Source organism: Hippopotamus amphibius, chromosome 16, assembly GCF_030028045.1.
Source record: "Hippopotamus amphibius kiboko isolate mHipAmp2 chromosome 16, mHipAmp2.hap2, whole genome shotgun sequence".
NCBI lineage: Eukaryota > Metazoa > Chordata > Mammalia > Artiodactyla > Hippopotamidae > Hippopotamus > Hippopotamus amphibius.
Genome location: NC_080201.1, coordinates 29,770,746 through 29,798,391, shown reverse-complemented (window position 1 = coordinate 29,798,391; position 27,646 = coordinate 29,770,746). Strand labels below are relative to the sequence as shown.

Here is a 27,646-nt window from a genome sequence, read left to right as displayed (position 1 = left end):
AGACACCACAGCCTGCTGAGGCCACTGAGATGATGACGGTGTTACTAGAAAGAGCTGCAGAGCTGGGGCCCCAGAGCCTCGCCCCGGAACAAGGCAGGCCTTGGGGGCCTTTGCTGATGCCCAACTCAGGAGTGTACCTGGGGCCGAAGGAGGAAGGACAAGGGCGACAAGCCAGAACGTGGCATGAATCCACGTCACCCACCCGGCCGGCGGCCCTGGCCCCAATCTGCCCATAGCCTCATGGCTGCATAAGTCCCTCAGCACGGCGGCTCCTCCTCCCCACGGCACTGCACCCCAAAGCCCAGCAGATCTTTGCAGCAGTCCCGTGGGACCAGCAGGCAGGACCGACAAGGAGACAGACCCAGAGAGAAGACAGGCCTTGCTCAAGACCCACCATGACAAATTCAGTCCCAAACCCTCAGTGCCAGGTGTCTGTGCCTGCTTCACACAGAAGGCGCTAACGATTGCCAAGGGTGTGACCCCACAGCCCAGGAGCCCCACCCTGGCAGGTGCTCAACTCCAGATAACCCACAGGGGCATCGGGCCAACACCCAGCTTCCCCCGCAGGCTCTGCAGCAGGCCCACCTCTCCATGGGCAGCTGAGTGGGCCCCGAGCTCAGGACAATCCCCAGCGACAATACAAGCCCCAGCTTGGTGCTGCTGTGCCAGAAACGGTTCCAAGTACTTCTCACAGATCTCACTCCATTGCCAATGCCCCACCAGGCACATACTACGGTCACACCCCTTTGACAGAAATAGTAATCGAGGCAGAGAGGGTGCTGCCCGAATTTGGAAGCAAACCAGGCCCAGGCCCAGAGAAAGGTGGTGCCCTCTCCAGGTGAGGGCCCCCCTCTGAAGCCAGCCTGGCAGTTCTCCGAGGCCCCAGACTGAAGACGCATTGACGGGAGGCAGGAACCTGGGCTGGCCTCCTTTGGGGGAGGGGCCCGCGCCAGCGCTGTCACTCACCCACACCACGTCCCACTTCCCTTCCTGCTGCCAGCCCCGTCCACTGCTCAGGGAGGGCTGTCAGGGCTAAGAACTGCTATTTCTGTTACATGTACATTCTTGCTCAACTGCGCCCTTATTTCGTTTAGGATTTGCTTAATTCGGTTCTGGCCTGACAGCCTCCGCATCTCTGCTGTGTTTACTGGAGAGGGACTTACTGCCTGAGACCCAGAGTCTGCAGAGACATGTCACCCGCCTGCACTCAGCCTCTGAGCAGGTGACCCGTGGCTGCCTTCACTGCACTGGCATCACTAGGCGTTTGCCCAGCAACCAAGCCAGAAGAGGGAGCAGGCACGGCCCGGCCAAGGACGGAACCCCCAGACACCACAGCCGGCCCCGCCTGAGAGCCGCCGTGGGCCACGAGGCCAGGCAGGCCAGGGCCACTCACCGTGGTCTCGTCTTCGTGGAGCACCTGGTCATAGCCGCTGAGCGCGACACAGAAGATGATGGCCGTGACGTCCTCGAAGCAGTGAATCCACTTCTTGCGTTCAGATCGTTGGCCCCCGACGTCGAACAGCCTGCCGGGGAGATGGGGAAGCTGGGAGGGGTGGGCGGCGGGGCCCCGACAGGTGTGGGGACTCTGGTCACGCTAAGGGGTGGGGGAGGAGGGGGCTGTACCTGTAACGAGCCTCCCCAGGAGCCTTGCTCCGGGTGCTGAGGGCTGACCACTAAGTGCCCGGGGTAGGGTGGTCAGAACTGCTTCTGCCCCATGACTGGGCTGTGCTCCCAGACCTGCCCTTGCATCACAGGACTTTTACTAAGGGGTGACCTCAGCTGGCTCCCAAGAAACGCCTCTGTGAGGGCCTCCTCTCAGGGTAACACGCATCCTGTCCCTGGCTTTCTGAGCATGTCTGTTCATGTCTGTGGTCTGTGAAAACTCCAGAAGCATCCTCAGAGGGAGGAAGGCGAGCAGGAATTGTCACCTGCTACATGGAGGGACAGTGAGGCACCAAGGGGTTAAGTGCAGGGTCCCGATGGGAGTTGGTGTGGTAGAGCTGGGGTGAGACCCAGGTCTGACTGCAGACAAAGCCTCTGCTCTATGCCACCCCTCCCTCTCCCCCTCTCAGACACCATCCCCCAGGGGGCCTGAGGGCTGTCAGGGGAGACTGTGGCAGGTGGTGCTTTGGTCCTGGAAGTAAAAGGTCAACCTTACACCTAATGCCCTAAGTGAATTCCACAGCCTCCCAGGCCTGGGGGGCCTGCTGGTACACAGCTGCCAGGGTGGGCTGGGCCCTGACCTCCCAGCAGAGCAGGGTAACCACAGTGGTAGGCTTGGAACAAAGAAACACAGGTCTGGTACTCGTCCTATCACTGCCTCCTTCGGATCCTGCGTCCCCATCTGAAATACTAGGCACTGGCTGATGATCTCTGTGTCCCCCCACAGTGCTTATGCTCAGACTCTGTGGGCTGGGCAGCCCCGAGCCCAGCTCTGCACCCTCTGCCCCTGAGGGGTGAGCGGGAGAGACTGAGGAGACTAGGGAGGAAGAGGCAGCTCGCGGGGCTGCTGGGCCCGTCACTGTGCTCCCCAGATTCAGGGGAGGCCTAGAGGTCCGTGTGCCCCGTGAGGCTTGTGCGGTTTGCAGAGATGGAGACAGAACCTCAGCTCCCTCTGCCTGTGTGGCCGTGGGCAGGGGCTGGGCTGCGGGCTGGCCAGGGGTCCTGGAAGTGGCCTTATATAGGTCAACTGGCCTGCTGTCCATGCTGTCCTGGCCTCTTCTCTTGCTCCACCTGGCACCCAGAAACCGTACCTGGCATGTGGGGGCAGGACAGGGGCTCCCAGGCCTCAGCGCGAGGAGGTTGCCCCAGGTGGTGCTACAACCCTCCAGCAGGGCCTGTTCTGAGGCGCTCAGACCCCTGGCGGGAGCTGTGTTCTGTGCCTGGGGACAGCCTTGCTCCTCCCAGGCCTGGGTTCCCCCCACATGTACCCCGAGAGGGTGGGTCAGCTGATCACCGAGCCCCTTCCAGCTTTGAGATGACCTGGGTCCTTGGGGTCTCACACACGTCGCTTGGGTTCACCCACCCTTTTTTTCCACCCCTCCCTCAAGGTGGCCTTCAAGGGGCCACCTGGGTGACCCACCCTCCTCTCATCCTCAGAAGTCACCCAGGGACAGGACTCTCCTCCTTTATCTGCTTAAATCCTCCCTGTTCCTCAGAGCCCCACTCCAGAACCCCTCTTCCAGGAAGCCTCCCTGCTCACCCCCACCCCTGAACTTGGTGGAAAAGAGGCACACCCACAGGTCCCTTCTCGTATCTAACTGCCTTTCCCAACTCAAAAGTCCCCCAGGCAGGGCGATATCTGGGCGCTCCAGACGAGCTAAGGCAGAGAGGCAGGTGTCCCCAGGGCTCGGGAGCCTCCTGGGCCTCACCTGAAGTGGAGGTTCTTGAATGTGAAGTGGGTTTCTACGATGCCGGTGGTTTTGACCCTGGTTCGGAGGATGTCCTGCTCGGTGGGCTGGTAGTCGGCGGCCCCGATCCGATCCAGGCTGTCCAGGTAGCTGGGGACAGAACACACAGGGGACCGTGGACCAGGTGCTGGGCACGGCCTTCCCCGAGAGCCAGTCATGTCCTGGGCTGTGGCATGATGGCACCACCCCGTCCAGGGCCAGGGGTGGGGGTGGCAGCTGAGGAAGAGAAGCTCACGTTCCGGCCTCACGTGCTTGGAGCCTCTCACTCAGACAAGGGCTGCGCTCCAGGCACACTCAGACAAGGGCAAAACTTTTAAAGGAGACTAATGTGTTTATAATACTGTTTGTCATTTCTTCATCTTAAAATAATAATGGGCGACAGTCAGGTTCCAGTCTTTATATGCACGATCATATTTCACCCGTGATTTCTGGAGTTAAACATACTATTTCCTAGATTAGAAAACTTGGGTTTTCTAATGAAGGTGAGTGCCTTGCCCAGCTGTGAGCCAGGGGTTGGGATTCCACCTCTTAATAGTACCCTATGCGGCTTCCGAGAGGCCCTCTGAGCCTCAGCCTGCCTCTACCTCGCTCCTTAGGGCTTATCAAGGGGGCCGTCGCATGTTCCCATTTGGTGCTCCTGGAAGGGAGGCTCAGAGGTCACACAGCCAGGCAGGGATGGGGCCTTGCTGGGACCCAGGTTTTTGGCATCAGAGCCCCTTCCACGCCACCGCTTGCTCTGGAGACAGACCAGGCCTCTGCACTTCACCTGCCCAGGTCACACACTGGGAAGGGTTTTACGGGTTGGTATGGGTTAGGTCTGAACCCCAGACCTGGTTGGGATTCAGGAAACCAGGAAGGAGGGAGCTTGGTCAGGCTGGCAGGAAGATTCAATGACCCACAGGGCCAGCCAGGCTACCCATCCCTGTGCGGGGAAAGCCACATACAGCCCACAGGGAGCAGCCACGAGGGTCTGAGTCACAGTGTGACGTGGGGTCCCAGGCTGCATGTGGGGGGCCACGCTTCATCAGCACCTGTCCTGGAACCTGCTGGGGGGCTGGCTCCCCGGCTTATGGATGTCCATGGGGCTGTGAAGGGCAGATGCTTTCACTGAGGAGGGTGTCCACTGGTAAACCAATAACCCGGGCTGCCTCAAATCCTTGCGAGGATTCTCCCTAAGGAAATAAAACCAATTCTGGCCAGGGGTCCTAGAGTCCAGCCCTCCCAGGCTGGGCAGGGGGCCAGGAAGCGGCCTTATACAGGTCTACCGGCCTGTTGTCCCTGCTGTCCTGGCGTCTTCTCTTGCTCTATCTGACACCCAGAAACCACACCTGGGAGAGCACGGGCTGCCCTAGAAAGAGGACACTGCTGGGACTCGAGCCCGGGTCTGCCTGACTCCAGAGCCCGAGCTCTTAAACAGGCCTCCAGGCCTTCTCTGCCTGTGGAAGGAGGAGGCTGAGGCAGCAGAGCAGACCTGAGAGCTCTGGCGTCTGGGCAGCCCCTGATACCAGCTGGAGGAGCCCCTCCCAGCCCTTCCCAATCCTCCCAACTTTCTGTGCATGCCCCTCCCCCACTCCCCCAGCCTCCGCCTAGAAGCTGTGCTGGTTTCAAATCGAGCCTCCTCCTGTCATCTCCAGCTGGAGACCAGGGCTGGGAGCTTCTGGTCTTGGCCCCCGTCCCAGCTGGGGAACCCTCCTTTAGACAGACAACCTGGCTGTCCACCTCTCCGTGCTGGCTGAGCCTCATGCAGGGAGATGGCTGTGGAGGGGCTGGTAGCGTGAGCACAGTGGACTGTGCACCTGCTGTGTGTACTGCCTATCGACTGTTCTGGGCGCTCGGGCCGGGTGCACAGGCCCCACCTCGCCGGAGCCTGTGTTCCTCTGTGTGTGTGTGTGTGTGTGTGTGTGTGTGTGTGTCTCTATGAGGTACATAACAGAGGAGCAGGCTGTACAGCATGTCAGGAGGTGGTAAGCCTCAGGAGGAAAGAATCAGGCTATCAGTAAGCGGGGAGGCTGGCTGGGGTCACTGTTTGACATCAGGTGGCTGGTGAAGGCTTGTGGAGCGGGGCCTGAGGGGAGCGAGGGGATGAGTCTTTCGTGGTCCAACAGAAGGACCGGTGGGCGCAGAGGCCACACCCACAGAGGAGGAGGAGCCTGGGCTACAGACACTGGATGCCAGGGGTGGGGGAGGCACACACGGGGCAGGAGCAGGCAGTGGTGAGACTGCAGGGGGTGATGGAGGTGAGGGGGATACAGCATGCAGGCCCCTGAGGTCACTGTAAGGACTTGGGCTTTCACTTTGGAGAGCTCTGACCAGAAGAGTGTACTGGGAAGATGGCTCTGCGACTTAAGGAGAGCAGACAGGGAGAGGGCAGAGAGACCCGGGAGGAGGGGACAGGAGGACACTTCGCCAGCCAGCGCTGACCTTTAGTGGGGATCTGGGTCTGGGAAAAAATAATCCTACCAAACCATGGAACTACCTTTCACAGCCCCTGCTGGGATGTGCTCAGGTTTCTGGGTTTCCAGGACCTCTCAGGGCCATCATTCAGAGGGGAGAGGGGAGACCCGGCCATGTTCACTGGTCACATGAGAGGACTGGCCAGACCTCCGGGGCTGGGCACACACAGTGACTGAGGCGTCGAGCCTTGGGGACCACTCCCACAGTCCAGGATGAGTGGCGCCCCCTGGAGTTGTGCCAGGCGACAGCCCTGTTAGACCCCCCTCTCCCTTCTGTCACAACAAATCTACTTTGAACTGTTTCACATTTCGGGCCCCAACTTCTGTCAGAAGATGAGATTTATCAGCTAAAACTACAACAGCAAAGCAACCCTGGACCAGAAACTGTTTAAGGTCCTTCCGAACCTGACTGCCTGTGGGTCCTGCCTTTGCCCTCTGAGGAGCCCTGTCCCAGAGACAAAAGAGAGAGGAGGGTGGGTCTCCTCTGCTCACCTGGGGGGAGTTGACAAGTACTGACTCAAGTCGCTCATTTCAAGTTATAAAAAACCACCAGAAGAATTGAAAATAATCCCGTAACTAGCAAAGAACTGGGGGTGGACGTAGGGAAGAGTGAAGGAAGGGAGGGAGGAGAACTGAATTCCTCAGCTTTCACAGCTGGAATTAAATTTAATAGCATTAAAGTTAAGTGTTTAATAGCATCATATACGATTTAGAGTTGGAGGGTCAGGTTCTTCTGGACATCACTGGGACAAATAAATGGAGACAGTTAACAGTGGGGGGGGACAGGCCTGGGAGGAGGAGTTAACTATTAATTTTATACCTTTCTGTATTGTTAAAAAATATTTTTGCAATGGATTCATATTATAATTTGTTAAGTGGTAAAAATTTAAGTGGGGGTCATGATTTGATGCCCTGAAGGGCCCTTGAGGGTGGGGGGGGGGCAGGATGGGAAGGGCCTGGACTGGGCTGAGCAGGGGGCAGGGAAGGGGGAGGAAGGGGGACTCTTTCTAGGCCTGAATCTGGGTGTTGTGGGGAGACCTGGATGGAGGTCTGTGACTTCAGTGCACAGAGAGCGGTGTGGACTTGAACCTCTGGGCTCACACCCCTGCCCACCAAGGTACCCTGGGGGCTCATCTGGGGCTGGGGCCTGGGTCACTACCACCTGGACTCACAGGACATATGCACCTGCTCCATGGACAATCTAAGTGTGCAGTGATGGGAAGACAAGTCCCTTGTTTGTTAGCTGTCGTCACAGCCAATGGTGATGTCCCAGCGTCCATGAGTGGGCGCTGTTCTCTGGGCGCTAGCCTCCACTTCATCAGCACCGTAGAGACCAGCGTTTCTCACTCTCCGCGCTACTGGCATTTGGGGCCAGCTATTTCTTTGCTATAGAGGACTGTACGACGTGTCTGTAGGAAGTCAGCAGCATCCCTGGCCTCTACCCACTAGATGTCTGTAGTACCACCCCAGTCGGGACAATCGAAAACGCCTCCAAACATTGCCAAGGTCTCCTGGGGACAAAGTGGTCCCGGCTGAGCAGTGCTGGTGAGGATGCTGAGCAGATCAGTGTCAGAGCACACCTGTCTTAAGATAGTGGGGTTTAAGCCCAGAGGCTCCCACTGAAAACTTGGGCAGGAGAGTGTGAAAGTGGGTGCATTTCCTGAAAGCTGGAGTGCAACCCCAGTGTCTTCAAAACAGAAGCCGTGTCCCCGGCGACCGGAGACCATTCCCAGGGGCCTGGAGCCCCCGATCTAGGGGCCAAGGGCGTGTAAACTTCCAGATGCCTGGAGTGACAAGGCTGCAGCGGGCAGTCCTATGGTCCTGTCACTCCCTCTGCCCTCCCCTCTGTTACCCTCCAAGCCCTCTTTGGCTTTCAGCTGCATCACCCCCTCTCCTTCCCTGCCCTGCTGGGCCCTCTCTCTCCTCTGTCCTCTCCTTCCCCTTATTAGTTATAACACAGTATTAAAGTGTATGTTTGATTATTTATTTTACTTATCTTATAGGTTATGTTTTTCTTCTTTTTAATTTTAAAGATAGAGGAATGGAAAGCGTATTTTTTCTCAAAAAGAAGACAAAATGGCACCACGTAAGTTATTTTCTGTCTACGTCACCCTTGATTTGTACTCACAGGGTCAAGCGTTCTCTAGGGGGAAAAGATGGCTACACTGAAAACCTTCCTTCTGGAGGGCCAGGCCCTCACCAGAGCAAGCAGGTGACGGCCCCCGGCCCTCTGGGAGCCCCACTGTCGGCTGTCTCTTGTGCTCCCCACCTCCCTGGCCTCCTCTTCATTCTGGGGGCAGGAGGAGAAGCCGCTTCTCCTTCCTTCCTGACACCCGAGGCAGAATATCTCACAGCAGTTCCGTCCTCAGCCAAGGATGCTGGCCCCAGCCCCTTCTGCGGCTCCCCCGCCTGCCTGGAACACTCACTATTTGGCAGAGTCGTTGAGCTGATACTCCCGGGATCTGTTGAAGCACTCCTGGATGCCCGAGTCACCCCAGAGTCGCATCATGGCGGAGAGCAGCTCTGGAGAGAAGGGCTCCGTGTCTTCCATCCGACTCACCACATCACACACCATCTTGGCATCGGCCTGTGGGGAGACATGGAGGGCGGCTCTGAGGCCTCAGCAGGGACAGAAGCCCCGGCTGGGCACTGGGACAAGGGCTCAACCCTAGGCCTGGTCAGGGAGAGGGGAAGGGACAGCGGGTCTTTCATTCATGGGCACAATAATTATTACTAGACGGTTACTCCACTCTCGAGCCCTTTCAACCCCGCCGCCCTCCAAGTAAGCCAGAGAGCCAGACTCCCCAGCCGTGGCACATGGCTCAGGAAGTGAGCAGAGGTACTGGAAACCTGCAGGTGACCTTCGTGGTGGGAGAGACACGAAGGAGAGACATGGTCAACACCTGGAAGACTCATGGCTAACAAGAGATTCTGTACAAAGGTATGTGGGGCCAAAGCCTTCGATGGAGACTTCCAGAATCAAGCTGTCCAGCTAAATAGCTGTTTACGTGTCAGAGCCTGTCTACTGCAGAAGGTCGATGGGAAGGTGTTGGCACTGTGTCCCCTCCCGACTGCCTGCCCTGGGAAGGAAGCCACAACTGGCCTGGAGGCCAGGAAGCCACGCCCGTGATGCTAGCCCAGATCCAGCTCCCTAGGGACAGTGTCCCAAAGACCCCAGCCCTCGGATTCCCAAGTCACCCTCAGCTGACAGGGAGGGCTGCCCACCAGGAGAGCCTGGGTCCGGGCCCATCTTAGAAATGAGTTTCTTCAGCATCCAAGCCTCCGCTGGGGGCAGTCACCTAGAAAGTTGGCCCTGGGACCCAGGTGTCGGGTGCCTTAGGCAGGCGGTGACTCAGGGAGGCAGGGGTGGGTGAGCAGGGGTGGTGCCTCCACCTAGGCTAAAAACAGGCCTGTGAGTCAGGACCTATATGCTGATGCTGCTCCCGTGTGCCTGTGTGACCTCGGGAAATCTCAGCCTGCTTTCCCATCTGTGGAATGACTGGGATAAACCTGGCCAGCTTCCCAAACTTCCTCCTTTGGACCCCCTTCAAGGTTTCTGCCTGCTGTAAGAAGGGAGTCAGGATCTGAGGGGTGGGCAGGGCAAAACTTCCTGCTGGGGGAGAGGCACACTCCCACCTAGAGGTGCATTATGCCTCTGCCAGGCCACTCGAGGGTGTGGTTCATAGAAATCACGGACCTCCACAAAGCCACTTCGTGCTCCTGTGTGCATGACCTGGAATCTTGGGAAACCCACTCCAGAGAGATGCAGTGCATGATGTGGGGAAGGCCGACCTGGAGCTGTCCTCCCAGCTCCACCTCATCATGGAGGCAAGGTCTGGTGCTGGCGATACCTCCCTGTCTATCCTTCTGTTTCTCTCCTGTCTTCCCCAGCTCAGTGCCCAACTCCTCAGACTCAAAGACTAGGAGTCATCCTTCATTTTGCCACCTCCCTCCCAATGTCCACTTATCCCCATCTCCTCCTGCACATCCCTGAGTCCAAGCTACCACTGTCTTTCCCTGGCTGCCCCTAGCCCCTTTCCAAGGGTTCCTTGCCTCCCTCTTTCTTCTCTTCAGTCTGTTTTCCACCCAGCTGTCAGCAGGAGACTGTAGAAAACCCCTAATTTGTTAACTGGGCACACTGATATTTACTTAAAGAGTACAGTTCCTAATTTTGCTTGTGGCAAAGATGTGACCATGTGAGGCATTCTGCCCATTGGGAGGTAAGCCAAAGTGTAGTGAGGTCTTTGAAGAAGTCTTTGTAAAGGGAAGATGTACCCTTTTCTTCTCACTTCCTCCTTCCAGAAGCCTGTGGTGGCTGGAGCCCTAGCAGCCAACTTGGATCCTGAAGACAAGGTCTATACCCTAGGGATAGTGGACGAGTGATCTAAAAACAGTCAGGTCCTTGACATTTTTTTTTTTTACATTTAAATTAAACTTCTATCTCATTTACATCACTGTTTTTTAGCGGTCTCGGACATTCACAGTCAAACCTAATCCTAACGGATACAATAACTCTCCCTGTTTAAACTCTTTAAATAGTTTCCCATTATCCCTAAATTCCAAACTCCTTACTATGGCCTCCAAAGCCCCTGCCCACCTCTCTGTCCTAACCTCCTCCCACCTTTCCCCTTTCCTGGGCCTCTAAGCACACAGCCGTTTCTTCTGTTCCCCAAGTAGCCAGGGTTACCTCACCTCAGGGCCCCACCTAGAACATCCTTCCCCGGGCTATTCTCCATCTCAAACGCCACTGCCTCAGGGAAGCCCCCCTCCACGCCCCAGGCAGAGTCACAGCTGGTACTGTGTGTGCCTGTTCCTCAGCGCAGGGACAGTCTCCTGATTTTTCATGGCACCCCCATCTCACCATGCTCTGTAGAGTTGTTGGTGCTCAGCGGCATTTGTGAGATGAATGGGTCCCTGGCATTTCACTAACAGGCATGGTCTCGATTTCTCACTCCACCCTATCTCCCGACTCTTCTCATCTTGTCCATTTTAACAACACTGTGCCCAGTTCAACCACGACAGCAGCTCTGCCAGGTAGCCGTCCTGTTTAACACATGGGGAGACTCAGGCTCAGAGGTGAGGTAACTTGCTCAAGGTCACACAGCTAGTAAGTGGGAGAGCCTGGACCCAAGGTTAACCTCTACTGTGCTCCAGCCAACAGCCCTGGACTTGCATCTCAGACAACGGTGTCTAGCCCAGCCTCCCAAAGGTGCAGGAGATGGGTAAGAAGGAAGGTAGGAAGGGTCAGGTGTGGCGGGAAGAAGGGGCCTGAAGGAGGGGCCTTGCCAACACACCCTGGAGGACTGTGGCGGCTGCCAGCTGGGCCAGCCCTGTGGGGGTCAAGCTTAACAAGCAATTAATAGAGCCAGAGGGGGCCCTTGTCCCTTTGTCTTTCTGCCTTTGGGGCCCCGGGGGATGGGGCTCACACTGGGGCTGACCTTCCTGTCCAGGTCCCCTCCTGAGTCAGTGGAGGGGGGACATTTTCCAGCACCTTTCCCTCTGCTACAGCCCCCATAGCAGTGCCACCTCTTGCAGGTCAGAGCACACCCAACTGTGCCAGCAACATGAGGTATGACAAAGTAGACACATGTGCCGGAGCAGACCCACCAGGTCTGACCTGTGTAGTTTTACTTGGTGGAGGAGCTTTGAGGTGGCAATGAAGGGCCCGTCCCCTCTGATCTGCTCCATCATTTTCTGCTGCCCCCTCCACCTGTGTGGCTTCCATTTCCTCCTTTTCTGACACCAGAACCTCTGCTCCTCTGAAGGAAAGCACTCTTTCCCCCAGCTCAGTCTGAGCACTTTGCATGGGGCTTCCTCTGTCCCATGGTTCCAGCATGGACACATGGTCTGGGCCTGGCCAATCCATCCTGCTGCCCTTACTGAACAGTTTGGGGTGGGCAAAGAATCCAAATTTGTTGAATGAGACTAACCTGACCAGCTCCAGGACACCTGTATAAACCATTAGGAAAGAGAGACTCTCAAAGGAAGGGCCCACCTGAGTGTGGAGCCATCACTGAGGAAAGCCAAGCTGAGAGAGGAAGGCACCCCAGTTCCTGATAACACATCAACACCTGGATCCAGCTGTGCCTGCAGCCACAAATACCTCTGGCTTTCCAGTTACCTCAGTCAATCAATCCTCTGACTCTTTCTTAAACTAGTTGAAGACATGTTTTTGTTTGCTTGGTTTATTTTTCACAGGTGCACCCCAAAGAGTCCTGACTACACCTGCCTGGTGTGCCGAGGCCAATATCATGCTTACCTTCTCTAGGCAGACCCCGCCCATTACTGGGGTCCACACAGTTCCTCGGGCCTCTGATCCCCCCCCACCCCACCCCCGCCCCGCTTCCTGTCTGGACCATGCCCTGGGCACGTGCACATGCCCACGTGCTGCGCTATGTTTCCTGTAGGGGGCACTAAGATGCATCGTGGGCACTGACCACATACTGGACACCAGAGGCCATCTGGTGGGCTTCTGGAGACTGTCCTGCACAGAACTGAGGGAGGCTGTTCACTGACACTGTGCCCGGCAGGGCCCTGCAGGGTTGGGCTGAGTGGGTGCAGGACATTCATCACTGGAGAACCGCCTATGGAAACCCTATCCGTGAGCATCTGGAGAAAGGTGGGGCAGGGAGAGGAAGCAGCACATGGAGATGGAGGCATCTCCAGCATTTGGTGGGGTGTGGAGCTTGGCTCAGAGGGCCTCCCAGAAGTGGGCTGCCCTGGGGGGGTGTTGGGGGCAGATGCCCCCCTGAACTGGCAGTACACAGGGGACCCCCCAGGGCCCCCTGCCACAAGGATATGAATCACTGGGGACTGGCCATGAGTGTGCTTGGGAAGCAGCACCCGCGATCCAGAGGCCTGTCGGTGGGGCTGCCTGTTGGCTAGGGTGAGGGGCTCTACTTCCAGAAAGCTCTCTCCAGTCAGCCAGCTGGTTCTGAGAGCTGGGGAACCCATACTATGAGGAGGGACGTGGGCTCCCATGGCCCCCCATGGCCCACATGGCCCTGCCCACCTGCCCACTTCTCGGGCCACAGAGAGCCCCCCTGTGCCAGCTTCTCTTGCCCAGCATCTCCTGCTCACTCTTCTCAGAGATGCAGCTGGTGCCTGCCGGTGCTGTGCCACACCAGGGGTGATGGTGGGACAAGTGGTGACCCAGGGAAGCTGGCATCGGCCTGGCTGAGCCACTGGCAATGAACACCACACACCCCTGCTCACACGCCAGGCACTGCAGGGCCTTGCCAGTGCCCCAGTGTGTGCATCATCTGAAACTGGGACAGCCAAGTGCACGTTAAACACTTGGGTCTGCAAAACTCTTTCCCTGTCTTTCAAGCAAAGGGGCTTGGAACTAAAGTATGAGAGAAAGCCTTTTCCCTCTCAAGAGAAGAAATGCAAAGGATGTGGTGGGGAAGCGAATAGGAATTTTCGGTCAGGTGACCCAGGTTCAAATCCTGCCTCTGCAGCTTTTTAGCCTTGTGACCTTGGACAGACCACCTAACCTCTCTGAGCCTCTGCTCTCTTATTAGTTCCCACCTCACAGGGTTGTTTGCGCAGATGAAAGAGGCTAAATCGATGTGACACAGCTTTGAAACATTAAGAGCCCTGCAGATGCTAGTTATTACAAGCAAAGATGAGGTCCCTGAGACACAAACAACAAGCTGACATAAAATAAGCCTGCTTTGTACAAGACTTCTCAGGCAAGCATGATAATCTTGATAACGATAATCACAGTAATTATAATAATAACCCCTTCTGTTTGAGGCGCTGCTTTGAATCTTTCAGAGTTTTCCTCCTTCTCTAATCTTTTAGGCCAAGTGAAGTGTGAGTGCGTGTGTGTACCCCCCCGCCCCCCCCCAGCCAGCTAGCTGCAGGGAAGTCTCCATCCTGCCCTGCCCCACCCTGTGCAATGCAGTAGCCCCAGCTCCCACCAGGGGGCAGGAGTGCACAGGCCAACAGGAGAGGGAGGGCGAGCTGGACAAGCCCAGCCCAAGATACAAGGCAGGGCAGGGCCAGGCCCAGTGGGCACAGCTGCCGTTCACAGGCTGCTGACTCTGTTCCTCAAGGGAAAGGGACAGAGAGACCCCTGATGCTGGAGGTCCAGCCTAAGTACTACAGTGTCAGCAGATGGAGAATGGCAGTGGGCACATTCTGGGCACTTCATACACTACACACGTGCCAGGCCCGTACATCTGAGGAACGCAGTGGTCATGGTCTCTCTTGCACACCCAGGGGAGCACCCCTCCCTTCCTCTCTGCCTCTGGGGACAGTGGGAGAAAGAGGGGCCACTCCCTCAACCCTGCTCCCCTGGCCACGGGCTGGCAGATGGCTCTCTGTGACTCTCAGTGCAAGTGGTGCCCCCCCCAACCCCGCCCCGTCCCCCAGCGGTATTTTAGACATTTGTGAGGTGTTTCATGTTAGTGGCAAAACTTGGGGCACTACAGGCACTTAGCACTTGAGGGCTGGGCATGCTTGGGGCTCTTTCTTCACCTGGACTTAGGAGTCTTAGCGAGGCCTGTGCCTAGGGCACGTGGTTGGGCACAGGGTCTCTGGGGGGCGCTGGCAGACCTAATTGGTCTACCACTTGCCTTAGCTAGGGGAACCTTCCTGGCTCCCCAGAAAGAGCCTACATCAGAACCAAGGGTTGAACGCTGTTTCTAATCCTGCCTCCTTTCAGCTATGCCATCCCTTCTCCAGCCATCCATCCATGTACCCCACACCCCTTTATCTAGGCTACCTACCCAACATCAGGTGTCCACACACCAATTACATCATCACCCTTCAGACACCCTTGTTCATCCATCAACTCACTCCCACCCCCACCCCCTCACCTCCCTTCTATCCTTCCACAGTGTCTGTCCATCTCTTCATTCTTCATTTGTGCGCCCTTTTCATTCCTTTCACTCCTCTTAGATCTGTGTAGCCACCTACCCGTTCACTCACTTATCCACTGCACACCCACTACTAAGTGGGGTTCCCGCCTTAGGAATTTTCATGTTTTCCAGAAAGAGAAACATCTGGGCATAAGGAGAGACTGCCTGCATCTCCCGAGTCCTGAACACATCAGGGGACAGCTGCCCCCTTGACGTCTGCTCCCTCTGTCCCATGGTCCCATCTTTGTCAGGACCCTGCTGCCTTGTAAAGCAAGACTCTCCTAAGACCTCCAGCTGGGTTCAGAGGATTCCTCAGGGATTTATTTGTCCTAAGCTCTTCTGAGAACCTTCTCTGTTTTGGGCCCAGGCTGCCTCCTGAGGAGCGGGGGAAAGACTTGGGTTTTCTAAAGAAACTCACTTTCTGAAGGATCACACCCTTTTCCGCCTTAAAACTCTTGGATCTTCCAATTGTTTAGAAGCAGATGTTCCTGCTGGTTTACTATGTATCTTCAAGAACCAGGAGGTTGTGGGGGTGACTTTGGCCTGGGTTCCAGTTCTCACCAGTTCCAGTGCTCAACACTTAGAAGTTTCCACTCAGAAACCATCTGCCAGCCCCTGTAACTGGTGTGGTTTCCCACCCCTGGCCCTGGCCCTGGCCCAAGTTAAGCAGGAGCCAGTGCTAGACCAGTGACGGCTTGCTCACCACAGGCTGGCTGAGCCCAGGGCTGGGTGCTGGGGACATGGCAGCCAGCAGGGTCTGGAAACGGCCCACCCAAGCCTGCTGTCCAGTGGGGGCATCAGACACAACAACCAAGCTGTGGAGTCAGGGAAGGCTCCTTCAAGGAGGCGGACACCGAGTAAGGGCCCCATCTCAAGAGAAACTGGTGCGGGTGGGGGATGTGAGAGGGGTATGTCTGGGAGACGGGCAGTCGTGGGTCAGCTGTGCCCACAAGGCAGGGACAGTCCAGAGACTGGTCTTCCCTCAGGAGGAAATTAAAGGGGAAGCCGAGGGCCTTGCCAGGAAGCAGTGGATCCTGGGAGGCATCTGACACCCCTCCCGCCATCACCAGGGCCTTTGGACAATGGTGGGCTCAGAGGTCCACACAGCCCATAGACATTAAATGAAGAACAGCACCCAGCCCGCACAGATGGTCCATGAGCTCTCACACAGACCGAGTCCAGTGTGAACTGTGTACCCTCACCCCCAGGGGAGAGGACTAGGGGCAGCCTGGGCCCCGCTGTGGGCAGCTCTGGGATGGAGCCTTACTGAGCAGATGCTAACGCTCTCTGAGTGTGGGTCCGGAGACATTCTCAGGCCCCTGGCCCTCCTCAGGAGGCATGGCTTTCAGCCCTTTCCCCAGCTGTGCTGTCCTTAGGTGAAACCACTGCACATGTCTCCTAAAACCACCCTGGCAGGTGGTTCAGGGCCAGGGGTGGGTGGGGAGACTGGCAGGTACGGGCTGGGAAAAGCCGAGGCCAGTGTAGAAGGGGGTGAGCAGGGCCTGCGGAGAAGGCTGGTGCCCCAGCCAGTGATGGGGAGGAGGTGCAAGACAGTGGCTGTCCTGGGCCCTCAGTGGCAGTGGTGTGTTTATGTCACGACGGCTTCCGATTGCCTCTGAGCCCGAGGATGGAGTGGGGCTGCGTGCTTGTCCAAAACCCCAATCACCACCCGCTTTGGAACAGCCTTATGTGGTGCCACTTTCTCCTGGTGTGTTTCTCCCCTCGGCAGGTCCAGATCTGCCAGTCTGCACCTCCCGGGCATCTCTCCTAGACGGGGGCTGGGAGGACAGCTGAACCACCAGGCAGGCACTATTCAGTTTAAAATAAACTTTAAGGTGAAAAGGTCAGAAATTTCCAAATTCTCACCCTCTGCCTCCTTTCTCCTGAGCTCAATGTTCTAAGATGGGAGAAAAGAACTAAAATTGGATAGGCTAAGTTTCTAAGAAACGAACAAGGGCAGAATGAAATTACCCACACGGAGCTCAGTCAAAGGGAAAGGAAAGAAAAGTGATAATGGCCAACCTCGTCTCTTCAGAACACAAAGTGACAATGGTGAATAGTTTAATTAGAGCCGCCTCGGCTGGGAGATATTAGTGACACAATTATGGAAGAGAAAAGATGGAAGCTGGAACAGCACGCACATGGTGGGGGTGATAGGGAGGCCAGCGCGTCCTGGAGGCGACAGGTTTGGCTTATCCACTGACACCCCTTCCCTCCTCGCCTCCTCATTGGAGACATCAGTTTCCGCACCATCCATTAAAGTGATCGGATGATGTTGTTGTTTGAAAAGGAGTGTGTCACCTGGTTTTAGGACCTCAGGGACACAGCCTGGGGCAGTGCACCAGGTGTCCACATTCTCCCTGACTGACCCTGGGACCCTGGGCACATCTTATCTATTTCCAGAGTCTCTGTCCTCAAAGGCACAAGAAAGGGGTTGGCTGGATCAGTGGTTCTCAAGGGGTGACCTGTACACCCCTAGGGGTCTCTGAGGGGTCCACAAGATCAAACTGTTTTCCTAACTCTACGACAATGTTCTTGGCCTCTCTGATGGTGTTAATGCCTGTACTGAGGGTGCAAAAGCAACGGGAGGCAAAACTGCAGCCCCTTAGCAGGAAGCAGCGGCACTGAACTATACTAGCTGCCATTCTGTGCTTTGCCACCGTGCAGTCACAGTAAAACCACTGCCAGTTCTCCTTAAGAACATCCTTGAGGAAGTGGTCAAAATTATGAATTAAAAGGATCTCTACCCTGCACGCACGTCTTTTTCACATTCTGTGTGATGAAACGGGAAGTGTGCTGCAAACCACACATGATGGTTGTCTGGAGGGAAGGCACTTGTAAGACTGACCTGCCAGCCAAAATAGTCCCTTTTGTTCCATGCGACATAACTTTTACTTGAAAGAATGCCTGACAGACAAACAATGGTAATTCAGACTTGGTCTTTGGAAGACATTTTCTAAAAAACCAAATGAGCATATCATTTCAAGGAAAAAACAACAAAGCTGTTACCAAAATGACAAAATCCCAGCTTTCAAGTGAAAAATCAGAATTTTGGAGAACTTGTATTTAACACCATAAGCTCGCAGCTTCCCAACATCTGAAGACTCTTCTGATAAGACATGTTGATGTTAACGAATGCGAGTCCTTTACATTCTCCACTGAAATGTGCCAACATGTGGAAGATCTGCATAACCCAGTATTTTCCAGAGAATCAAAATGATGTTAAAAATCATGCATGGTTGACCCATTTGAAGTGCAAAGTAGACCAATGGATTTTTAAAAAAGACTTGATTGAGAGGAAGGTACACAGATTTCCCATTGACCCATGCATGCAGAGCCTCCCTCATTATTGACATCGCTCACCAGAAGGGTACACTTTATTTTTTTAAACCAAAGATGAACGTACATTGGCACATTATAATCACCCAAAGTGTGGAGTTAACCTATGGGTTCACTCTTGGTGTTGTACGTTCCGTGGATTTAGACAAATGTGTAAAGACATGTATGCTTAACTGTGGTATCATACACAGCAGTTTCACTGCCCTAAAAATCCTCTGTGCTCTGCCTACTCATCCCTCCCTCCCCTAGCCCCTGGAAACCACTGATCTTTCTACTGTCTCTATAGCTTTGCCTTTTCCAGAATGTCATATAGTTGGAACTACACAGTATGCAGCCTTTTCAGGCTGGGTTCTTTCACTTAGTGATAAGCATTTAAGGATCCTCCTTGTCTTTTCACGACTTGATCGCTCATTTTTTGTTAGTGCTGAATAATATTTCACTGTCTGGGTGTTGCCCAGTTTACTCATCCGCTCACCTACTGAAAGACATTATGGTTGCTTCCAGGTTCTGGCAATTATGAATAAAGCTGCTATAAACATCTGTGTGCAGGCTTTTTTGTGTGGACGTAAGTTTTCACATCTTTTGGGTAAATATGAAGGAGCATGATTGCTGGATTGTATGGCAAGAGAATGTTTAGTTTTGTAAGAAACCACCAAACTCTTCCAAATTGGCTGTACGACTTGGCATCCTGTCAGCAATGCTTAAGAGTTGCTGTTGCTCCACATCCTCACCAGCAACTGGTGCTGTCAGTGTTTCAGGTTTTGGCCATTCTCAAGGGTGTGTGGTGGCATCTCCTTGCTGCTTTACTTTGCATTTCCCTGAGGACATAAGATGTGGGACATCTTTTCATATGCTTACTGGCTATCCATATATCTTCTTCTCCTTCTTTTTAATTTATTGGCTGCACTGGGTCTTTGTTGCTGCGCACGGGCTTTCTGTAGTTGTGATCAGGGCCATTCTTCGTTGCGGTGCACAGGCTTATTGTGGTGTCTTCTCTTGCTGTGGAGCATGGGCTCTAGGCGCACAAGCTTCAGTAGTTGTGGCACTTGGGCTCAGTAGTTGTGGCTTGTGGGCTCTAAAGCGCAGGCTCAGTAGTTGTGGTGCACCGGCTTAGTTGCTCTGCGGCGTGTGGGATCTTCCCGGACCAGGGCTCAAACCTGCGTCCCCTGCGTTGGCAGGCAGATTCTTAACCACTGTGCCACCAGGAAAGCCCCATATATCTTCTTTGGTGAGGTGTCTGTTAAGGTTTTTGGCCCATCTTAAAATCAGATTGTTTGCTTTCTTATTGTTGACTCTTAAGTGTTCTTTGTATATGTTTTTTACTGAACATTTCTTTTGCAAACCTCCAAGGTTTGTCTTCTTATTCTCTTGACAGTGTCTTTCACAGAACAGTTTTTAATTTTTATGAAGCTCAGTTTATCAATTCTTTCTTTCACGACTGTGCCTTTGGTGTTGTATCTAAAGAGTCATTATCATACCCAAGGCCCTCTAGGTTGCCTCTTAAATTATCTTCTAGGAGTTTTATACTTTCACATGTAAACATTTAGGTCTATGATCCATTCTGAGCTAACTTTTGTGAAAAGTATAAGGTCTGTACCCAGATTCATATTTTTGCATGTAAATGTCCAGTTGTTCCTGCACATTTGTTGAAGAGACAAATGGATTTTAATGTAACAGAGTAGGAAATGATCATTGATATAGTTTCAGATTCTGCCCTTTAAGAAATTATCACTTGTTCAGTTTTAGTAAGTTTCAAAGAAGGACTATCTGAAAAGGCTAGTAAAATACTCCCCTCTTTTCTAACCATGGGTTTATGTGGGGCCAAATGTGACTCAGATTCTTCAACCAAACAATACATCACAACAAACTGAACACAGAAGCGCATATGAGAAATGGAGCTGTCTTCCATTAAGCCAGACATTAAAGAGATGCGCAAACTGTAAAACAATGATATTCTTCTTACTGAAGTATTTTTAGACAATATATTAATAGTAATTTTCATAAAAATGTTATTTATACTAATATGTAATGGGTTTATTATAGTTACTTTTAAAAGAATAAATATTAAAAATTTGTCTTGTTTTTTAATTTCTAATGCAATAAACATTGATAGCTACAACCTACATAAACAAAATGTTTATTGGGGTCCTCAATAATTTTTTTTCAAATTATGATAAGGTGAAATGTAAAGGGGTTCTCAAGCCAAAAGTCTGAAAACCACTAGACCAGGTCATTCTTTCCCAAACATTATCCCCTGAACACCTCCTAACTTCTGCCCAAGTTCTGTTCCACCTCATGCCCATCACTTATTCCTTTTCTTAGACACATCTTTGTCCTTACAAACCTCATATTCTTATGGTAAATGGAAAACCTGCATGAAGTGATTTAAATAGACGTCCAGCAGAATAACTACAAGGAAAGCCCGACACTAATGTGAAATTCCAGAAGGACCCTGCTGCCTACCTCCCTTTGTTCACAACGGGACGGTGCAGACAGAGGCCCCCCAGCTGCACACGCAAGGGCCAGCTGATGAGGTCTCCCCCTGCTGAGGTGGGGCTGACTCACAGCAGACCTTCTCATGGCTTAGAGGCAGGGCTTTGAGCTACCGATAAAACTTTTCAGGTAGAAAATCAAGAATTATGAGTTTTTGCCAAAGGCTAGTGGTGGTGGGAACCTGCCAGGGTTGGGGTTGAGGAGGGACCTCTAGGGTCAGGGGCCAGGGTAGGCTGAACTAACCAGCCCAGAGGACCAGCAAGCCTAGGGCTGTGGCCTCCTGTGAGCCCTGAAGCTGACAACAGTCACACAGACACACACAGGCACACAGAGACACACACACAAACACAGACACACCTGCTCAGAACTCTGGTGGTCAAGGAGGAGCCCTAAGAGGTAGTCACAGTAGTTTGTATTTAGTGAGAGCTTCCCAGGGGCTTTATGTCATTTAATGTTCACAAGTATTATTGTTTTCCCCCCTTTCATAATTGGAAAAACCGTAATTCAGATGGGTTGAGACAGGCCCGAGCTCACTCAGCTGGTGTGGGGCAGACTGGGACGTGAGCCCCAGCGTCTGCCTCCAGGGCTCTTGCTCTGTCAGCACCGCGCAGCACTGCATCCCCACTTGTTGCTGGATGACCACCCCTGGCAGCGCCGGGCCCGGAGCCCTGGTCTTTTGATGTCTCCGTGAGGGCAGGGTCTGGGAGAGCTGGCCCGTGGGACGCTCTCCTGCGGCCACCCCCTGCTTTGCTGAGTCCTGCTGCTAAGGGGCTGGAGCTCCCCGAGGGCCCGGCTGGTGCCCACCCTGGGGACCAGCGTCAGTGCATTGATGCTGCAGTGTTTACATGAGGCAGGCGGGACGGCGACAGGTGTAAAAAACAAGGGTGACAAATACACAGGTCAAACAAAACACAGGCGGGGCAGAGTGGCGCCCACAGCTGTGCACCAGCTGGGCTAGACAGAGGTCCCGGCGGGCCACTCAGGGCAGGCAGGAGGGGGAAGGCACAGTGGGACCGGGCCGGCTGCCAGCTCCCTGGACTCCCAGCGCCCGGCCGCAAGAGGAGTGCAGGGCCGGGGGAGGCGTGGGGCTGAGTGAAGCCTCCGGGGCCTGTCTCTCATGCGTGTCGGCAGGGCAGGGAGCTGCTCCAGCCTCCGGGCTGCCACCTAGGCAGCTTTCTCTAAGGCCTGGGATCAGGGTGCAGGGCCTCCCTTCTACACTTGGCCTCTGCCACTTGCATCTCCCCAACATTGACATAGGTGGGCACCACGGGCACAGCGCGGGACAAGGCTGCACAGACCTGGGCGTGGGAGGGTGGTCAGGTGGCCCAGGCCTCAGCTCAGCCCTAGGCTAAGGAAGAGCTGCACAGGGCTCACTGAGCGAGAGGAGCAGCCCTGCCCCTATTTGGGGGCTGGCCTCCCTCTCCGAAACGGTGGGGCTACAAAGGGGGCCATATGGTACCACCTGGGCTCAGTTCCTCTCTCTCTCCCCTCTCACCTCTTTCCATGCCCTGCTCCCCCAGCCCTGGCCAGGGTAGAGGCCAGTCCACACGGCACCTTCGTCTGGGTTAGAAAAAGGGAGTTTTTCCTTGGGTCGTATGGCTCCGTGAGGGGAAGGTGGGCTGCATTTTGGCCCTCTCATGGCCCCTGCAGTCCACAACCTGCCACATAACTGAGCTGGAGTCCATGGAGTGTGAATGTGCAGTGCGCTGCTCCTGGACCAAGGCTCTTCAGGTGTAAGTGTGCTCCTGCCCTGCTAAATGCAGAGGATGACAAAGTTCTGGCGGGGGGGGCGGGGGGGGGGGGGGCGGGGGGAGCGCCATGAGATGGAAGATTCACAGTGTCGTGAATCACTGTGTGGAGGAGAACCATGCACCCACCCAGAGCACCTGCCTAGACTATCAGATGAACAAAAAATAACCTTCTGTTGCATTTGAATCACGAAACACTTTGGGGCATATCTATTGTAGCAGGTAGTGGTACCCTGACTGATACATCCTGTTAGTGTTCTTCCTCTCCTGGTGTTTGTTCCCTATGTGACATCTGGCATCTATTTACCCCTAGATGATGGATTACCTGGTACTGTCCCTCTTCTACGGCTTCAATGAGCAAGACATTGCCCTCTCCAGAAGACTGTAAGCTGGTGAAGGGCAGAGGTAAGTTTTCTAGAGTATCAAAGAATCTGTGTTCCCCCCTCCACTCTCCTGAAACAAGGAGAAAGGTGTGCCCTGCAGCAGTGTTTCTTAAGCCTCAGTCACTCACACACCAACCACTGGAATAACATTTGTTCCACAGAACACTGTGTGGCACATAGTAGGAGCTTGATGAATGGTGATAAAATTTTCTATATACCACCTACTATAGTTTATGTAATATTTTTCTTTACACTTTTATCCACTTAAGTTTTACAAGAAAGTAAATTTAGTATCACTAACAATATCTGCAAAAGGATATTTGATGTTAGTTTTTATCTTTTTCTAAAATGCATTAAAATGAGTTAACAGCTACTGAGATAAACATCAACATGTTTGTCCATCATGCTAGCTCAAATCGGCCCACTCCCCCAGCCTGGAAGCGCAGTCCCATGGTGCTCAGCCTAAGGCAGGCATACAACCAGTGCACCCTCAGGACGCAGAGCAGAAGGAGCTCACCTAGGAGCTGGGAGACCGGTCCTGGCCCTGGGCAGCAGGGCTGGGAACAATCCACCTCGCTTACAGTTCTGCACAGCCCTGACCCCCCTCCCACTGTCAGGGCCTCTGTTGCAGGTTCTGTGAAGCCTGGAGAACCACCCTGATTTACCGGGTGTGTACGCTGCTTGCTGGTGGGCAGCACAGGACAGGGGGCAGGCCACAGGCTCCAGCTTTCACCAGCTGCTGACCTCCTATTTCCTGCTCTGTCCTTGCCTCCCTCCTTGGTTCCCTGGTTTTGGCTTCCAAAGGGAATGAGCTCACTGTTGGTTCCAGCTCCCAAGGAGCATGTGGCATTCTCATGGGAAGGGAGGGGCAACTGTGCCTTCCTTGTCTTGGGTGGGGGGATGGCAACAGCGAGTCTACCCCACTAGCTCCATCTCCCCTCTTTTGTTAAGAGACAATCACCCCAAATTGCCTGAATGCAAATGCAGGAGAACTGGGGGCTCTGGCCTTTTAAGGAGTTTTGTTGTCATGGCGACTTCTGGTCTCCTAGCTGCCAACGTCCTTGTGGAAGCGAATGGGAAAGTAAGTGCCCAACCCCAAGGCCAGCAGGGAGGACGGCAGGAAGGAGAGAGGGACCCCGTCCTGCCCACTTATCCCCAGCAGCCCTGCAGCTGAGTGGGTACTTGTCCTCCAGTGAGGTGGGCTGTCCTCTCTGCCTGCCATGGGGAGGCCAGAACAACCTAGTCCTGGGGGCCACTGAATCCAAACCTAAGACTGCCCCCTATCAGGCTTCTGGGACCCTGTCCCTCTAGCCACCAGATGAACTTCAGCCAAACCCTGAAAGGGAAGTCACTGTGCCCTGCATCCCACACATCAGACTTGACCTGCTGAAAAGGTGGGGATGGACGTCTGGTCCCCACTCCATTTCTGTTGACTCTGCATCCTTGCCCCGCCCGCACCCCCATCCACTCCTTCTCTGGGGCCTTCTCTCTTTACCTTCTCTCTGCACTCACTCTCTAGCCTCCCCAAACTAAGTCCTTCCTCTGACACTGTTCCCCCTCAAGCCACTGTCCTCCCCTTCCTCCTTTTGTCCTGTCCCCTCCGCCTCCCACTCCCACCAGGGTCCTCAGTGCCCTCCCCATCGCCAGCCTGCCCTCTGCTAACTCCTCTTCTCTCCGGGCTCTGGGCCCCGTGGATGCTGCTTCCTGGGCAGTGAGCTCCTCTGTCTCCCTTGTGGGTCCTTGTCCCTCCACCAGACATTTAAGTACATCTGTCCTCAAAACCCTTCTTGCCTTCTCAAGCTACCTTCTCAAGCTACCTTCTCGGTAGGCGGCATGTCAGCAGACCCTCCTCTGTGCAGACTCTTTGGGCAGTGACCCCGGGTTCATTGGCTCCTCCACTTCAACTCAGCACATTCCCAGTTAGTCCTCCCATCATCCCACTCTGGCTCCTGGTTTCCCGTCCCACACCCTCCATCACTGCCTTCCTTCCTGTCTCAGGCTTGTGATTTCATACCAGGAAATGACCGCTGCTGCTTTCTTAATTTTAAAAAATGACAGTAAGTAAAAAGTAAACTGATTCTTAAAAATTAGCTTACCGTATACAAGAGATGCGGTACATATATACAATGGAATATTACTCAGCCATAAAAAAGAATGAAATAATGCCATTTGCAGCAACACGGATGGACCTAGAGATTGTCATACTAAGTGAAGTAAGCCAGATAGAGAAAGACAAATACCATATGATATCACTTATATGTAGAATCTAAAGTATGATATAAATGAACTTATTTACAAAACAGAAATAGACTCACAGACATAGAAAACACACTTATGATTACCAAAGGGGAGGGGAGGGGAGGAATAAATCAAGAGTTTGGGACTAAAACACACACAATACTATATATAAAATAGATAACCAACAAGGACCTATTGTATAGCACAGGGAATTTTGCTCAATATCTTATAATAATCTATAATGGAAGAGAATGTAAAAAAGAATTCTTTTTATATATATATAACTGAGCCACTTTGCTGTACACCTGAAACGAACACAACATTGTAAATCAACTATATTTCAATAAAATTTTTTTAAAAAATCATCTTATCCTAAACAATAATATCCATGAAATCAGACGTCGGCGTGCTAATTTTCTAATATACACTAAAGCACACAAAACTACTCGAACAGAAGATATTGGTCCGTATGAACTGCCAGGTCAACTAGTGTGACCCCAGGGGTACCTGCACTACTCTGCGGACACACTGTCTTTCCAAAGGCAACTCTGTGTTTCCCGTCACACAAGCTGGAGACCCCAAGGCCAACTCCATTCTCTTCCCTTCTTCTGTCCCTGCAGCCAACGGATTCCCAAGAACTGTCATTTGCCCCCACAAAGGTGTGAACTCCCTTGCAAGGCCACCCCGCCTCTCCTGCATGGATGACAGCAGGGGTCTGACCAGTCTTCGGCCTCCAGGCTCTCTCCCTTTAATTACTCTACTGCCAAGAAAGCATTTAATCACCACCGCGAAACCCTCGCCGGCTCCCCCCATGATGGAACCAAGGCCACGTCACCCGCCTGCCACCTACTAGAACTCCTTCCGTCTGCTACCCCACGCTCTCACTAGTCAGCTACCCTGTCATCCCGCCTGCCTCCCTGTGGAGGAACTGGATAGAGGCCTTCACTGAGAAAGTGAGATGGAGACTAGAGGGAGGGAGTGGCACAGAGACTCTGGTGGCTGATCAGGAGCCAGGTGGGTGGGGGAGAGTCCAGTGGAGCAAGTGACACAAGTCCACATGAGATTTGTGGAAAACGCAAAGATCTGGCCTCCAAAGATGTGGGCATGTCATTTCAATGGTTTGTGGCTTAGTTTCCTCAGCTCTGAGTGGTGGTGCTCTTCACACCATGTTCTCCTCCTAGGGTTTCTGTGAGAACCTGGGGTCTGGGAGAATGTGCTGTCTGAACTGGGAGACCCTCCAATCATGGCGTGCATGCATGTGCATGAGTGTGCAGGAGCGTGTGTGCGTGTGTGCAGATCAATGATAGTAGTCTGAGCCAGCATAACAATAATAGTAAATCTGCCTAGTTGAGCTATCTCCATGAGATAACCTGGGGTGGACAAAAGCAGGGAGGACACCCAGCAGTCCCTGAGGGCACCTGGCTCTGCACACACTGAGGTCGCTTTGTCCAGGGAGCAGGAGAGCAGTATCTTGCACCCTGGGGGGATGGGCTAGTCTGCCAACTACCTCCAACTCAGAGACCCATCCACCTGCCTTCCAAGTTCAAATGGACAGGGCTTGCCTCTCCCAGGATTCTGGGAGGGAGGGAGGAAGCAGGCCTTCTCCACCTGGTGGGCCTTTAGATGCTGGAAGGAAGAAGTCCCCTGGAGGGAGTAGTCCCTTCCCCAAGAAGGTGCTTGGGGCTGTTACTTGAGAACCAGGGAGAGACTGGGGTGGGGGGAGGCCTGCGGCCAGCCCAGGCCAGAGCTCTGCCTGGTGAATGCCCTCATGATGGCCCAGGCTGGACAAAAGCTCACTCTCCAAGGACAAGGCCACTGCCTCAATTAGCTCTCCTCGCAGGAGCAGCTCCACTGATCCCCTAAAAGGCACAGCAGACTCTCGAAGGCTGTGCCCCCCTCCCCTCTCTCCCTGAATCCTGGCCACATTGTGCCCAGAGGTCCCCTGCTGCTCTTTTCACTCTCTTTCCCCTACCGGCAGTAGGCGGTGCCTTTGAAGTCGGTCCTTCTGTTCCAACTGGAAACTTTGCTCAGAACCAAAATTAGAGGCTGCACAATCAGCTTGCAATTTAAAATGCCACCCAGGCGTCCCCCTACCCCCCTCCCCCCTTTTAAAATGTCACCTTAATTAGATGAAGCCTGCCTTCATGTCTTCTGAATTTCAAGGTAATTTCTTTAGGACATTTCCCTCCTTTTAGTTATTTTTATCTCTGGCATAAGGTAGAGGGAGTCACCCAAGGTTAATCTGTGGGTCTGCAGACCCTGATCCTCCAGCATCTGGAGGTCGGGTGCCCCCTGGCTCTGGAAGCTGAGAACACACTGACCTGAGGGGTCTGAGGAAGACAGGTCCTGAGGTCGGCTGGGGGGTTCTTCCCTCCAGTTAATTCAGTACAAGGCTGTCTGGGTCTCTCTCCCCAACAATGCTGGGGGTTGGGAGGAAACATGAAGGAGCCTGGGTGGGCTTGGCCAGCCCCAGCCCCCTTCCTTATTCAGCTTGTCACCCACTTCCCTGCCTAGACTCTGCCCTGCCTGGTAATATTTAAGGAGGATGTCCCAAAGTGTAGGCCACTGGGGACCTAGAGTAATAACCACTGAATCACTCTGGGACGTTTCCAGCTCTCAAGGGTTCTGATTAATCGTGGGTAAGAAAGTCTCAGTTTGGTGCCATTAAGTCTTTGACACTCTTAAACATTTGCTAAGTGGCTCTTTCAACAAAGA

At 53.8% G+C, this 27,646-nt stretch overlaps 1 protein-coding gene across 3 annotated transcripts in view; it reads right to left on the bottom strand.

Moving 5' to 3' along the window:
* The window catches only part of GNAO1 (G protein subunit alpha o1), a 159,212-nt gene that overhangs the window by 9,227 nt on the left and 122,339 nt on the right, over positions 1 to 27,646 (bottom strand). Inside the window, exons 1-4 of one of the 3 annotated variants that reach the window (XM_057710763.1) lie at positions 8,767 to 8,847; positions 8,290 to 8,450; positions 3,372 to 3,500; positions 1,394 to 1,523 (exon numbers count right to left, since the gene is read on the bottom strand). In XM_057710763.1, coding sequence (XP_057566746.1) covers positions 1,394 to 1,523; positions 3,372 to 3,500; positions 8,290 to 8,438 — 408 coding nt within the window. In that variant the 5' untranslated portion in view covers positions 8,439 to 8,450; positions 8,767 to 8,847. Of the gene's footprint in view, positions 1 to 1,393; positions 1,524 to 3,371; positions 3,501 to 8,289; positions 8,451 to 8,766; positions 8,848 to 27,646 lie in introns of those variants that run through there. The other 2 variants (XM_057710764.1, XM_057710761.1) reach the window with 2 other exon arrangements.